Source organism: Erythrolamprus reginae, chromosome 4 (assembly GCF_031021105.1).
Source record: "Erythrolamprus reginae isolate rEryReg1 chromosome 4, rEryReg1.hap1, whole genome shotgun sequence".
NCBI lineage: Eukaryota > Metazoa > Chordata > Lepidosauria > Squamata > Dipsadidae > Erythrolamprus > Erythrolamprus reginae.
In genome coordinates this window covers 81,112,831-81,127,833 of record NC_091953.1, presented here as the reverse complement: position 1 = coordinate 81,127,833, position 15,003 = coordinate 81,112,831, and the positions used below count along the sequence as shown (strand labels likewise).

Genomic DNA, 15,003 nt, shown 5'->3' with positions numbered 1-15,003 from the left:
AACCTGCGCGGTGGAGGCGTCCCCCGGCCCAGCACTTCCGGAGGTCGAAAGGCGCGGCTGTCTTCGGGGTTGGGGAGTTTTTGGCGGGCGCCGGGGCCCGGGGCCCCCCAATTTTCCAATTTGCCCGCGCCCAGGACAGCAGTCCCAGTAATACCCGTCTATCGGTGGCCCTGGCTGTAATTAAGTTAGGCAAGTGACAAGAAAGTTTGTGCTTAGAAATAGGATTAGGGGGTTCTAATTAAATAAATGTATGCCTTAGGCTGAGCAGATACAGCTGAGGAAGGACAAAGGAAAATGGACTGCTAAATTGGTCACACCCACCCAGTCACATGGCCACCTAGCCTCCCCTACCCTACAGGTCATTAAGGCAGAGAACCAGTTGTTAAATTATTTGAATCCCACCACTGGAAACTCCCTTTTCACATCTAGGCCACCCACAGTTCATTGTCCACCAGTTGCACTCAGTACTTTTGTTTTGGGAAAACTGTGCATCAGCTGGTAACTCTGAGAACTTGGCCTTGGTTAGTATCTCCTCCTGGTGGAAGAAGTCTCTCATGCATTCCTTCGCCCTCCCCCCTCCCTAGGAATTTACCTAGCCCCCTCCTTTTTTTTGGCAAAGTGCATGCTGGAAGTTGATGCAGGCAACAATGAAAGTAAGCCAGCTTTGGAGAAAATTGCTGTAAAGCTTATTCTATTGCTCTTCTTGCATGCTATTGTACTGAAAAAAATAAAGCATTCACAGAGTGTAACCTAACTCAGCTTGCTAAGTAGTCTTGATACTATAAAATGTCAATTCTTTCTCTGCCTGTTTAGTTTAAGGCAGGAGATTAAAGAAGCCTGGATTTACACTTTATCTTGAAATAAATAAAGCTGAATATACTCATGTTCAGTGTTTCATTGGACTAATTCAGATTCTGAGTTGCACAAGCCTAACAGTACTATTTTGAATGCAATCCATCCTGGTGGTATTTTTATTAGGGAAAATCATATAAATTATTGAAATAGCAAAACAAACATTGGATTTTAATTCAAGTGGTATTTTTTCAGGTGAAAACTCCAAACTCTTGGAGAAAGAAACACAGTTCTTTTAGTGTTTAAATCTTCTTTTTTCCTATCTTACTTTCTTTAAAAAGCAACCAAAATAACATTACAACTAAATAACTGCATTTTTTTAAAAAAAAATTGACAATTTTTTTTTATTTGTCAAAATGTTCACAAGATAATAGATATGGTATAAACAAAAACAAAGTAAATCTGGACAATAGGAGAGTAGGACGGGACCGTAGGCACAATGACACGCTTATACACAGCCTTTACAGACTTCATAGGAATGGGGTGAGATCAACTATAGACAGTATAAGGCAGTGATCGCGAACCTTTTTCTCCTCAACTGCCAAGAGTGTACACGCACACTATCGCGCCTGCACGAGTGCCCAAACCCATAATTTAATACCTGCAGAGGGCAGAAACAGCTTCCCCCATCCCCCAGAGGTCGTCTGGAGGCCGGAAATGGCCGGTTTCCCAACTTCTGATGGGTCCAGTAGGCTTGTGTTTCACCCTCCCCAGGCTCCAAAGGCTTCCTTGGAGCTGAGGGTGGGTAAAAACGCTCTTCCCCACCACCCCTTGAGACTCACTGGAAGTCAAAATGCCCTCCCAGAGCCTCTGTGCTAGCCAAAAATCAGCTGGCTGGCACACACATGCACGTTGGAGCTGAGGTAGGGCAATGACTTGCGTGCCAGCAGATACGGCTCCATGTGCCACCTGTGCCATAGGTTCGCCATCACTGGTTTAAGTTTAAAGTCTTTGGGGAAGAAACCTGCCTACCAAAGACTACTTGAGCTTCAACCACAACAACACAAGAGCACACAACAGATTCAAGCTTAATATTAACCGTTCCAAACTTGACTGTAAAAAATATGACTTTACTAATCAGGTTGTCGAAGCGTGGAACTCATTTCCAGACTCTGTAGTATCATCCCCTAACCCCCAACATTTTACCCTTAGACTATCCACGGTTGACCTCTGCAGATCCCTAAGAGTTCAGTAAGGCGTGTACATAAGCGCACTAGCGTGCCTTCCGTCCCGTGTCATATAGTCTCTCCTATATCTCATATTTCTTCTCTACTATATCCTCTATAACCTTCATTGTGTTTTATTATGTATTGGACAAAATAAATAAATAAAAATTAAAAAAACCCAGTTAGGTAGTGCATTTCATGCATTGATCACTATTGCTGAAGTTGTATTTTCTGCAGTCACATTTTGGGCGGTTTTCATTGAGTTTGAATCCATTTTGTGTGTGTGTGTGTGTTGTTGCGGGTGAAACTGAAGTATTCACTGATTGGTAGGCAGTGAAGGGCTACCAAAATTTTTACTACCACACTGGAGGCATGGTTTATGCAGGAGGCCCTGCATTTTCTTTCAACATCTTTCAGTACAAACTGGGTGCTCTGGGGTAGAGCTCCATTTTCACCACCCCACTGTGACCCCCGTCCCCCCCCCCCCCTCCGGGCCCACCCCTTCCAGTAGGACAATGTGGTTAGTGTGTATCTACATCCTGCAACGGTGTATAAAGGACGTTTATCCTCGTCTTCCCGAAGCCAGGAACAATACGTCTTCTAATACTCATTAGCTGCGTGGAAACACGAGAAATACCAGAAGCAAGAGGCAAGAATCGTGAGGCCTGACACACCAGCAGAAGCGGCGCTTTCCTCCTAGGCTCGCTGGGCACACCTTTAAACGCAGAGAAAAGGGAAGGATTGCACATTCGCACTGTTGCCTCCTCGTGTCGAAGGGAAGCGCAGCAACCAAGCTACGACGTGAGCTCTCGGGATCCGCCAGGGGGCAGGCGAGAGCCACTCGGTTGTCACTCTGGGCAAAGGGCTCGTCTGCCCGGCAGCGGCGAAGAAGGGCAAGACGCCGAATCCTGAAGGAGACTCCGTCTCCGGCCTTGCACTAGAAGCCTGTGGCAGGCGGGGATCCGGCACACTCCATGCGCAAGATGCTGGCCGCCCTCTCCCGCCTGCTACAAGGTACGGCCGCCTCAAAGCCGGTGAGTTTCCCGGGGTCAGGAAGCGTCGGCAAATGGCCCCCCGCTCGCAGGCACCTGGTCCCTGCGGCTGGAACCCCCCTGGGGTAGCCCTGGCTCGAGTGCGTGGGGTTCCCACGATCCCGGGGGGGGGCGCCTTGAATGAGCGGGCGCAAAGCGGCTCCGTCTTCTTGCCACTATCGGCAAATAGCTCTGAGCTTGGTTGCATCTCTCCGCCACCCAAGCGGGCTGGGACGCTTTTACCTATTGGGGCTTTCATAAGAAAAGAGAAGGAAATCGCTGGGGCCGCGATTGGCTTGATGTAGGCAGTTTCGACGTGGAGGTTACAATATATTTTTAAAAAAATATTCCATAGATTATTTCTTCCTATACTTTCATATACCAAGTGTTTCTCAACCTTGGCAACTTTAAGACGAGTGGACTTCAACTCCCAGAATTCTCCAGCCAGCAGTCTTCCCTAGTTGGAATTCTGGGAGTTGTAGTCCAGACATCTAAAATTGCCAAAATAAAGAAACATTGCGTGTTCCTCACCCGGTTTTCACCCCTGCCCGCTTGTAACTTTTCTTCTATGCCTTCCCCCTTTCCAGGTCCCATTATTGATGAAAAAGCTTGCCACTGAAAGCCAAATGTGGCCCTAGGTTTTCCTTCCCAATAAGCAACTGATCATTTAAAAGCAATTTATTAGGGTATCCTGATAAAGTGGGATCTCTTTATGAAAGAGGAAAACCTAATCCCCTAACCCACTCCTTTTTTATAGTTAAGGCAACAAAAATGCAGGATTTGCAGGATTAACCTCCCCTTTGCATAGGAAATCAGTTGCATGTAATCAAACATGTTACATATTTGTATTCCATAATATCACACATATTCCTTAAATTAAGGTCTGATGTCAGAAGGGATGTAATTGTAAGAAAAAGGTTGCTTGGAATTCACAAAAGAGATAAACCAGATTCTAATTTGTATTAAAATATTTTTCTTATCTGGAGTTAGTCTCCAGGTTGTTCAAAGCTAATAAACCTGAAATCATTTTAAAAGAGATTTTAAAAATTAAATTAAAATATAAAGTAACTATGCTAGTTAAGAAACTACAAAACCATGTCAGTTGCCCCTTACACACTTGGATTGTAAATAGAATATATGTTTGTATTTGCAACAGAGTGTTTGCAGTATAATAGACTGCTTTTCTGTGATCCCCTTTTCTATGATGGGTTACATACATCTTACATATTTTTCACCTGTGGCTTACTTGAAACATCTCAAGGGGGCTACATGGCCCCAGGTAGAAAATCCTTACTCTAACTGACTTATTTAATAGACTTAGCAATGGCCTTAATACAGTGTGTGAATGCAAATCAGGCACAAGATTTTACAACTTGATTAGGCTCTTTCCTGCTCTATTTGCATAGTAGGATACCAGGTGTACATTGTGTACACAATTATTAGGCAAGTGAATATTCTGACCATATCATTTTTATGCATATTTTCCTACCCCCAAGCTGTATAAGCTTGAATGCTTAGTGGATATGAGCATATAAGATGTATTTGTGTAATGAGGGAGGGTGTGGCCTAATGAGATCACCCTATGTCAGTTATGGCTATGCTTTTTGGCACTAAGTGCCAAAACTGGAGCGTGCGCATGTGCATGCTCATGCCCAAACACAGAAGAGCAGCTGGCAATGACACGCATGCCCACAGAGAGAGCTCTGCGTGACATCTCCGGTACACATGCCATAGGTTCACTATCATGGCTCTTTGACAAGGTGTGCGTAATTATTAGCTTCTTTTCCTCAGGCAAAATGGCCCAAAAATTATTTAACTGACTCAGAATAGTCAAAACTTGTAAAAAGTCTTTCAGAGGAAGGCAGCACTCTTGAAATTGCTAAGATACTGGGTTGCGATCACAGAACTATCAAACGTTTTATTGCAAATAGTCAGCAGCGTGGCAAGAAACGTGTTGAGAAAAAAAGACACATTATCTTCCAAAGATTTGAGAAGAATCAAGAATGAGGCTACCAGGAACTCATTATCTTCCAGTGCTGTCATATTCCAGAGCTGCAACTTATCTGGAGTGCCCAGAAGCACAAGGTGTTCAGTGCTCAGATACATGCCCGAAGTAAGGAAGGTTGAAACCCGACTACCATTGAAGATGACACATAAATTGAAATGGCAAGACTGGGTCAAGAAATACCTGATGACAGATTTTTCCAAGATTTTATGGACTGATGAGATGAAGTGACTCTTCATGGACCAGATGGATGGATCTGCGACTAGATCAGTAACAGGCAGAGAGCCCCCTTTTGACACCAGCAAGGTGGAGGTGGGGTACTGATACGGGCTGGTATTATTATAGATGAAGAAACTGACAAACTCCACAAATGGAAGGTTTTTGACTGTTATTTAAAAGAAAGGTCATTGATTTTTTTTTGGGAAATATCAGAAATGTTTATTTGGACATTTTGATTTGTTTGTTTATTCTTCTCAGTTTAACAAATGTAAATAAGAGGTGGGCAAATGTTCATTTTTTATTCAGTTACATAATATTTCTGCATTCTAATAGTTGCCCAATAATGATTGTGCACACATAGATATTCTCCTAAGAAAGCCAAAACTCACTTTTATTTTCTTAAATATTCAAATTTGAGGTTTATTAACATTTTGAATTGACTGAATGCACTGTGGTTATTCAATAATAAGATTAATCCTCCAAAATACCACTTGCGTAATATTTGTGTACACTGTGTACAAGGAAATATTCAGGCAACCCATATTCGGTAGAATTAGTCTTCTGAATCTTTTGCCATCTCCTCATCTGGCTTTTTGCAGACTAGAACCTCCAATTAGGTGAATAAAGGCAAATATACGTGTTTCAGAATAATGTTGCAGAATCCAAACTGAGTAGGTCATCAGGACTAGAGCAGCGGCGGGTTGCTCCCAGTTCAGCCTGGTTCTGCGAACCGGTAGTGGCTGGAGGCTCCGCCCCCCCCTGTCCAGGATGCTTTTGCGCATGTGCAGACGAATCACGTGCATGCAAAATGGTAGCAACAAGTTTTAGAACCCACGATTGGGCTAGATGTTTAGTCTTCCAAGCTTTTGGACTCATGCTAGAGCCCACCCTCAGGAATGTCTCTCCAGAATGTGTTGTGGAGCTTCTCTGTCACACACATTCTGCTGAGAGAGAGAAGTTCCCTGAGGACAGGCTCCAGCATGAGTCTAAAAGCTTGAAAGATTAAATTTCTGGTCCCAGTGATTGCCTCAGATTGGATCCTGCAACAAATTAGGCAAATATTTAGATTTACAAGATCGTGTGAACAGTCTATGAACAGTACATTTAGATTTCAGCATGTTTTGTAAGCCTGGACATTTGAGTAACCATTGCTTAGTTAATCATGAGTGTATTTTGTAAACAAACAGCTAGAGAAAACAGGATTTTTCAGTTCTATTTTTCGGATTCTTGGATAATGTGTCTCTTTGAATATTTAAAGTGCAATCAGCCTACAACATGTCCATAAAGCAGGGTTCCCCAAACTTTTTACACAGGGGACCAGTTCACTGTCCCTCGGACTGCTGGAGGGCTGGACTATAAAAAAAACTATCAACAAATCCCTATGCACATTGCACATACCTTATTTTAAAGAAAAAAACAAAATGGGAACGTACTATTTAGAGGGGGGGAAGAAGTCTGAAATTCATATATGTTTATGTTTTGTTTTTAATTTTCTTTTTTTAACATCCGATTGGCTATACAAGGTTTTCTTGGTTTATAGAAAAATGTATAAAGAAAGAAGGAAGCACTTTGGCATAATTGTTAATAAGTTAGAAATATAATTGGTGTTGTACTTTTTGAAGGAACATTAAGGAGGGAATTTAATTAAAAGAAAAGTACAGTCATACCTCATCTTACGAACCTAATTGGTTCCCGGGGGAGGTTCGTAAGACAAAAGGTTCGTAAGACGAAACATTGTTTCCCATAGGAAACAATGTAAAGTCAATTAATCCGTGCAAGAACAAAAAAAAAGGGAAAAAAAGGCTGTCACCTTTTAAAACAGCCTGGGGGATTCTCATCGGCCTCCCGAACGCCGAACGCCAAACCCGAACTTCCGGGTTTGGCGTTCGGGAGGCCGCCGAGAAGCCCCCCGGCTGTTTTAAAAGGTGACAGCCGGGCTGCGGGGCTCCCCAGCAGCCTCCCGAACCCCGAACCCGGAAGTTCGGCAAAAGTTCGGGGTTCAGGAGGCTGCTGGGAAGCCGCGCAGCCCGGCTGTCACCTTTTAAAACAGCCGGGGGACTTCCTAGCAGCCTCCCGAAGCCGAACGCCAAACCCGAACTTCCGGGTTCGGGTTCGGGAGGCTGCTGGGAAGCCCCCCGGCTGTTTTAAAAGGTGACAGCCGGGCTGCGGGGCTCCCGAGCAGCCTCCCGAACCCGGAAGTTCGGCAAAAGTTCGGGGTTCGGGAGGCTGCTGGGAAGCCGCGCAGCCCGGCTGTCACCTTTTAAAACAGCCGGGGGACTTCCCAGCAGCCTCCCGAAGCCGAACGCCAAACCCGAACTTCCGGGTTCGGCTTCGGGAGGCCGCTGGGAAGCCCCGCTGCCCAGCTGTTACCTTTTAAAACAGCCGGGGGGCTTCCCAGCAGCCTCCCGAACGCCAAACCCGGAAGTTCGGGTTTGGCGTTCGTAAGACGAAAAAAGTTCGCAAGAAGAGGCAAAATTTTTCTGAACCCCGGGTTCATATCTCGGGTTGTTCGTAAGATGAGGGGTTCGTATCTTGAGGTATCACTGTATGTAGTACCTGGACGACAACATTAGAAAAAAAACCTTTTGCAACTTTTTTGATGATTGATATTAGTTACTAACAAAATATCACATTTTATTCATGGAAAATTAGATGGTACACTGTATTGTTTGAATATACGGTATGTTGAGAGAAAATTTTAAAAAAATTTACACACACGCACACACACACAGAAAAACTCCCTCCGTTCCTTCATTCATTTCATTCTTCCTTCCTTCCTTATTCCATCCATTTCTTCTTCCTTCCTTCTTTCCTTCCTTCCTTCCTTTTCCCTCCATTTCTCCTTCCTTCCTTACTTCTCTCCCTCCTTCCTTCCTCTCCTTTTCTCTCTCTCTCTCTTGCTTTCTTTCTCTCTCACTCACTCTTTCTCTCTCTTGCTTTCTTTCTCTTGCTCTCTTTCTCTCTCTCTTGCTTTCTCTCACTCACCCTCTTTCTCTCCATCTCTTGCTTACTTTCTCTCTTGCTTTCTTTCTCTCTTTCTCTCTCTTGCTTTCTTTCTCTCTCTTGCTTTCTTTCTCTCTCTTGCTCTCTCTCTCTTGCTAACTCTCTTCCTCCCTCCCTTTCTCTCTCCCTCTCTTTCTCTCCCTCCCTTCCCTCCCTCCTTCCTTTTTCTCCACTTCTCTTTCCCTCCCTCATTTCCATTCTCTTTCCCTTTTCTTTTTCTCTCCACTTCTCTCTCTCTTTTCCCTCTTTCACCCTCCCTCTTCTCACCCCATGGAAGACTCACCCGACAAGCCTCCACCCTCCGACCCCAGACTCCCATTCAATTCAGAAAATGGGACCCGGCAACTTAAAGAGGAGGAGGAGGCAGGTGTGTGCGTGTAAGTGTGTGTTGTGCCCAGCTCGGCTTTCCGCAGGCCTTTCTTTACCTCCGGTGAGATGAGATCAAGGGGGAGGTTCTCGCCGCTGTCGCTCCAGCTTCGGATGCGGAGGTGCCTCAGCGAGCAGGCACAGAGACTCACTGCCTCCTCCAGGTGCAATTCTGCCTTGGCGGGAGGCACCAGCGATAGACATAGGTGGTGGGGAAGGAGAGGGAGCCACTGCCGCCCCCAGTACTGCCCGCGCGGATAGGCCGGTGCCGAGCCTCTTTGAAGTTTGCAGCGGAGTGCTTAGCCTCCCCCCCCAAGCGCATGGCAGGCTGGCAGTGGAACGGGGAGCTGGTGCAAGACTTCCTTGCACTTTCATTGCCGCTCCCCGCCCCAACTCCGATGCCCAGCTCCCCTAGCCGCTAGAGGGAACAGTGGCCAGGAGCACAGGATATGGACGTTCCTGTCACTCACCCGCGGGCCGGATCAATGGCCTCAGCGGGCCGCATGCGACCCACGGGCCGTAGTTTGGGGGCCGCTGCCATAAAGAGTAAGCAATTGATCAGGCTTGGGAGGTGTAATTGAAGGAGATATTTTTGTTCCAATGTGTGATTTAACAGTATTAAGGAAAGTATATTATAGGGCTGTCATAAGCATCAGATGCTTCAGTGGAAACAGGGTTATACCCTGCATGAGATTTCAAGCCCAGCTTTTAATATAGGGATAAATCTATGATTCAGAGTGTTCTTGTCATAAATTAATTTTTCTAAAGCAAATTTTCTGCAATTTATATCAACAAGCTATAAGTTTTTATTCATAGTAACTAGCATGTTAGAATAAAAATTCTACTTTTGGGATTCTTTGAGAATGGATTTGAAGGATTCCAATAAAAGGTCTGTTTAAAAATCCAAAATTTGGGGGCTTAATGAAATTATTGCCCATAATAAACCTCAGTGGACTTCTTTGCACTTAGGTTTTAATAGAGTACTGTACTAAACCATGATTTTATCACTGGTTTATTGAATAAACCACAATTTACAAGTTCATATGATTCACTGAGCTATTGCACCAATAGTGGTTAAGGTCACATAAACAAGTAAGGAAAATGATGTTTTAACACTAGATGTAAAACAATAGCTGATCATTTTTCCCTACTCTTGAAAACAATAGATGGAATGTCACTTGAAACAAAGGTTTTCTATATCAATACCTATACTATTATTATTATTATTATTATTATTATTAATTAGATTTGTATGCCGCCCTTCTCGGGGCGTCTGTATGTTTGATTGATTGATTTTATGCCTATTCTGTTAGGCTATTCTTGGTGGTTTTTAAACAATAAAAAAGTTTATATAAATTAATAAAACTAAACCCTAAATCCACAGATGATCTTTGTCAAGTAGAAATTACATAAAATGAGAGATAGGCTGAGTCCTCAATCTTTTGTTTCTGTAATGAACAAATTAGAAGGAGTGGAATCTGCAAAATTGTGCTTCAAATTCTCAATCTTGCAGACAGTCCAATGCAAAACAGTGCCGATTCCTTTATGCCTTTATCTCCTTTTAAGCCATGAAATGACACAAGAGCAACTAATAAATCTTCATTCTCAGCCCAAGCATGAACCCTGATTTAGAGAGATTCAGATAATCTGTCTGCTTCACAAAAAATCAGCAGGAAAATCTTTTTGATTGGGGTTGTGTATATGAAGATTGGTACACAAATAGGGATAATTGCTACAGAGTACTGTACTTTGAATGGTGCATTAAAAATAACAGCATCTGTTCTTCATTATGCTGAAATATTACAATGCAATAACTTTTTAAAGGAAGTTTTACCGTTGCATAAAAAAGAACTCTGCTGAATAAATAGGTCACTTGGCTAAATAAAATTGGTACTAAAATATATTTCTAAGGAATTATTTTTCCCACATCTGTGTGATGGTGGCTGATATTCCTTTCTATTTTTGTTTTCCCCAATTCTACTGCTTTAGGGAGCTGTTAGTGAGGTAAGACCAGTATTTTAATTGTATGAATGTTCATAACAAGCCATTATTTGTTGTGCAAAAAATATGTTCCATTCTGATTTGTTAGTTATTTTATTGGTCTATTTATTCCTGGATTGAAAATTGAAATCTCGGTAGCTCTTGTAATTTTAAAATATTCAGTTCAGTAAAAGTTATTTCAAGCATAATTATCATGCTAGACCCAAGGGTCCCCAAACTTGGCAACTTTAAGGTTTGTGAACTTCAACTCCCAGAATTCTCCAGCTAGCTATGCCAAGTTTGAAGACGTCTGTGCTAGACCAAAGTTAGGGGCTTCAGCATTTCCTCTCAATAGACAATTCTGTTGATTTTTCACAGTTGAGAAAACCGGTTTTCGAAACATGAAATATGAGAATTTATATTTTTCTGAAAATGTTAGAAAATCTAAGTAATATAAGCATTGCTAAAAACTTCATGATTACCTGTATTTTTCTATTACAGTATTATGTTTCTTTTTGTGTCTTCTAAATCATGTATTCCCTGGCATTTTGCTGCTGTAGCAAATCTTGCATGAACACAAATGGAAATAATTGACTGCACATACATGTAGCAAAATAATCACAACTGGACAGGTGATAGACAATGTCACCTGATATATTGTGACTTTTTTGCCTTTATAAAGCTGGGGTGGGCTTGGCCTGCGCGTTACGCATCCAGCCCATGGCCCACCAATTCAACACCTATTGTAGAGTGTTTAAAGCATTTAATTTCTTAAATGTTCTTTTTCTTACCTGCATTATTTTAACTTGATTCTGATTACATTGCTTTTTTCTCCCTGCTTTTTCCATTACAAACCTTCCAAAATAGAAAATACAAATGTGCTTATGGGACCCACATAATTCAATATATTTCCTGCAAAATATATTATTTATTTTAATAGGTTCTTAGTATTCTATGAGCTTGATTGTTTCCTTGCAGACATTTTATTAAGCAGCTACTGGTATGTAACATCAGCAAGTTCAGAAAGCACCAAAAATTCACAGTTCAACCGTGAATTAGAGATATTTTCTTTTTGTTGGTATCTTATAATTAATTTTTGGATTATTTTTATTTTAATATTTCTTATTTTTGTATTGTTTAGTTTAAATCACCCATAGTTCATTGGAATCAAGCATCAAAATGGAATGAATTGATAATAAATATAGACTGAATTACTGCTTATAAAATATCTATTATAATCTTTAGAAGTTTAAAATTGTTATATGTAAGTTGAAATCATCTTGAAGCAGGTAGGAATATTTTTAAAAAATATTTTAATTTAATCTTTTTTATTTATTTATTTATTTACAAGAATAATTAAAAACAGGGAGGGGGATTGGGGGGAGGGGGGACAGAATGAAAGGGTGGGGGTAGGATAGGGTAGGGGGGGAGAATTCAAAAACAAAACATATAATAAAATTGTAATACAAGTGAGTTATAGTACACGAGTGTTTTAGAAAAAAAAACGTAATAACTCTTATTTTCTTAATCTTACTATTTAAGTAACTCAAGTATAGTATTCCTTAGTATACATATATTGACATTAAAGTTTTAGTTATAAAGAGGTGGAATAAAGAAAAAGAGAAGGAGAGAAAAGAAAAGAAAAAAGGAATATATAAAAAAAAGAAATGGAAGAAAGAAAGAGAGAAGAGTCTGCATTTAATGCAGACGTTTTTATGGACGACTTTTGTTTAATTGTGGGGTGGGGAGTATGTGGGTGATATGATGGGTGTGTATAAAGATTGATTATTTTGAAAGTAGTCAGTATGTTTGTAATGTGTATTAAGTTAGTTAGAAAACAGATAAAAAGAGGTTTGATATATTTTCTTGTTGCAAATTTGATTAGTTTTTGGTGCTTCTTTTCTAATTTATTTTAATATTAATTTAAGTGTTGAAGGTAGTTTTGGGTATGATAATGTATAAGCTTTACATTAAAAATTTTTTGTATTTTTTCTGAGAAACCCATTTATACCAACTTTCCCATGCTTCGTAATATTCTGAGTCATTTTTGTTTTGTGCTTCCATTGCTATTTTGGACATTTCAGCACATTCGTTAATTTTCGTAATTATTGTAAAGAAAGAGGGTACTTGATCTGATTTCCAGAGAGAGGCATATGATATTCTGGCAGCAGTTATTATTTGTAGTATAAGGTATTTTTCTGTCTTAGTAAGATTTTGTCTGAATATCCCCAAAAGATAGAGCTCAGGTTTGAGTGGTAATTTGATTGACATGACTTGGTCGATTAGGGATTGAATTGTTGTCCAGTATTTTTGTGCAATTGGGCATGTCCACCATGTGTGGTAGTAGGTTCCAGGTTTGATCTTGCACTTCCAGCAGGTCGGTGAGAAGTTGGGAAACATTTTGGATATTCTTGCTGGGGGCAAATGCCAACGATAAAACATTTTAATTTGGTTCTCCTTATAGGACATTGCAGTTGTCATTTTATAATTTGATGTCCATGTTTTCTCCCATTCAATTAAGTTAATCGTATATCCAAAATTCTGAGCCCAAGCTATCATACAACATTTCACTTGCTCTTCAGGATTTTCTTGAATTAGTAAGTAGTTGTACAATTTTGAAATCATTTTTGTAGAAGGGCCAAAAAGAATCGTGTCTATTACATTATTATTTTGAAATCCAAATTGCTTTTTGTGTTGTTCATATTTTAGTTTAATTTGTAAATATGTTAACCAGTCTATATTAATTCCTTGATTATTCAATTGTTGTTTAGAAATAAGAGCGTCTGATTCATCAAGTAGTTGTTGGTATCTCAGAGTTTTGGAGTACGAGAAAAGATTGGGAAAAGTTATTATTTCATTGGGGGATATCCATTTTGGTATTGAGGTGTAGTAATTTTTTTTTATAGTAAACCAGATTGTTATTAGTGTTTTACGTAAGTAATGATTTTTAAAGTATTTGGGTATTTTGTGGTAGTCTGCTGTCAAGAAAGTATGCCACCCAGCAAGAAGATCAAATCCTTCCAGAGTTAAGAGTCTTGTGTTTTGGAATGTAATCCAATTTTTAATCATAGTTAAAATGGTAGCTTGATAATACATGTAAAAATCTGGAAGTCCAAGTCCACCCCTGGATCTAAGGTCTTGAAGGTTTTTCAATTTTATTCTGGCCTTCTTCTTGGTCCAAATAAACTTCTTTACTTGTTTGTGAAGAATATTAAAAAAAGTTTTATTCAAATTTATTGGAGCAACCTGAAATAGGTAAAGAAACCTTGGAAGAATGTTTGATTTTATGGCAGCTATTTTTCCCATAATAGATAAGTTTAATTTTGACCATCTGTTAAGATCTTGTTGTATTTCTTTAGCTAATCGTTCATAATTGTCTTTTTTGATCGTAGCATAATTCGAAGTCATCCAAATTCCTAAATATTTAATTTTTTTTGTGGTCTTTATTTTAATTAATTCTTCCAAGGTAAGTATCTCTTTTGGTATCATATTTTTTGTCAAAATTTGTGTTTTGTTTTTATTGATTTGTAGGCCAGATATTTCACCAAATTTATAAATTTCGTCAAATAGAATGGGTGCTGTTCGAATTGGATCTTGTAGGATGAATACAATGTCATCCGCAAAGGCCTGCAGTTTGTAATGTTCTTTTTTAATCATAATACCGTGAATTTGTGAGTTGTTTCTTATAGTCTTGAGAAAGGTCTCGATGGCCAGAATAAAAATAAGTGGGGACAGAGGACATCCTTGGCGTACACCCTTAGTTATAGTGATTGTGTTAGTGATATCATTGTTAAAAAGAATTTTGACCGATTGAATAGAGTAAATAGTTTTGATTAGATTGAAAAATTTGGAGCCAAAATTCATGAATTTAATTTGATTTATAAGATAATGCCATTGAAGACTATCAAAAGCTTTTTTGAGATCCATAAATATTAATGCAGCTGCTTTATCATAGTTTTTGTCATAGTATTCCAAGGCATTTAATATAGTTCTTGTGTTTGTGGAAATATTTCTTCCCGGAAGGAATCCGTTTTGGTCGGAATGAATAATTTTGTTTAATATATTTTTTAATCTGTCCGCAATTATTGATGCAAATATTTTATAATCAGTATTAAGTAATGCAATCGGTCTATAATTCTCCAAATGGTGTCTGTTTTCAATGTCTTTAGGAATAAGGGTTATATAGGATTCAAACCAGGACGCGGGCAGTTTTGCATGTGAGAGCGCATTGTTATAGATGTCTAAGAGTATGGGAGCCATTATATCCATATGAAATTTATAAAATTCAGATGGGATTCCGTCTGGTCCTGGGGTTTTATTGTTTTTTTGTTTGTTTATTGCAGCCTCAATATCCGAAATAGAAATTGGTTTGTTTAGAAGA

The 15,003-nt window shown here is 40.1% G+C and overlaps 1 protein-coding gene across 4 annotated transcripts in view; it reads left to right on the top strand.

Moving 5' to 3' along the window:
* The window catches only part of PDHA1 (pyruvate dehydrogenase E1 subunit alpha 1), a 54,971-nt gene that overhangs the window by 20,347 nt on the left and 19,621 nt on the right, over positions 1-15,003 (top strand). Inside the window, exons 1-2 of one of the 4 annotated variants that reach the window (XM_070750633.1) lie at positions 2,847-3,052; positions 10,632-10,646. The exons of 1 other annotated variant lie outside the window; for it this stretch is intronic. In XM_070750633.1, the coding sequence (XP_070606734.1) occupies positions 2,993-3,052; positions 10,632-10,646 (75 nt within the window). In that variant the 5' untranslated portion in view covers positions 2,847-2,992. Of the gene's footprint in view, positions 1-2,607; positions 3,053-10,631; positions 10,647-15,003 lie in introns of those variants that run through there. 2 more of the 4 variants (XM_070750634.1, XM_070750635.1) reach the window with 2 other exon arrangements.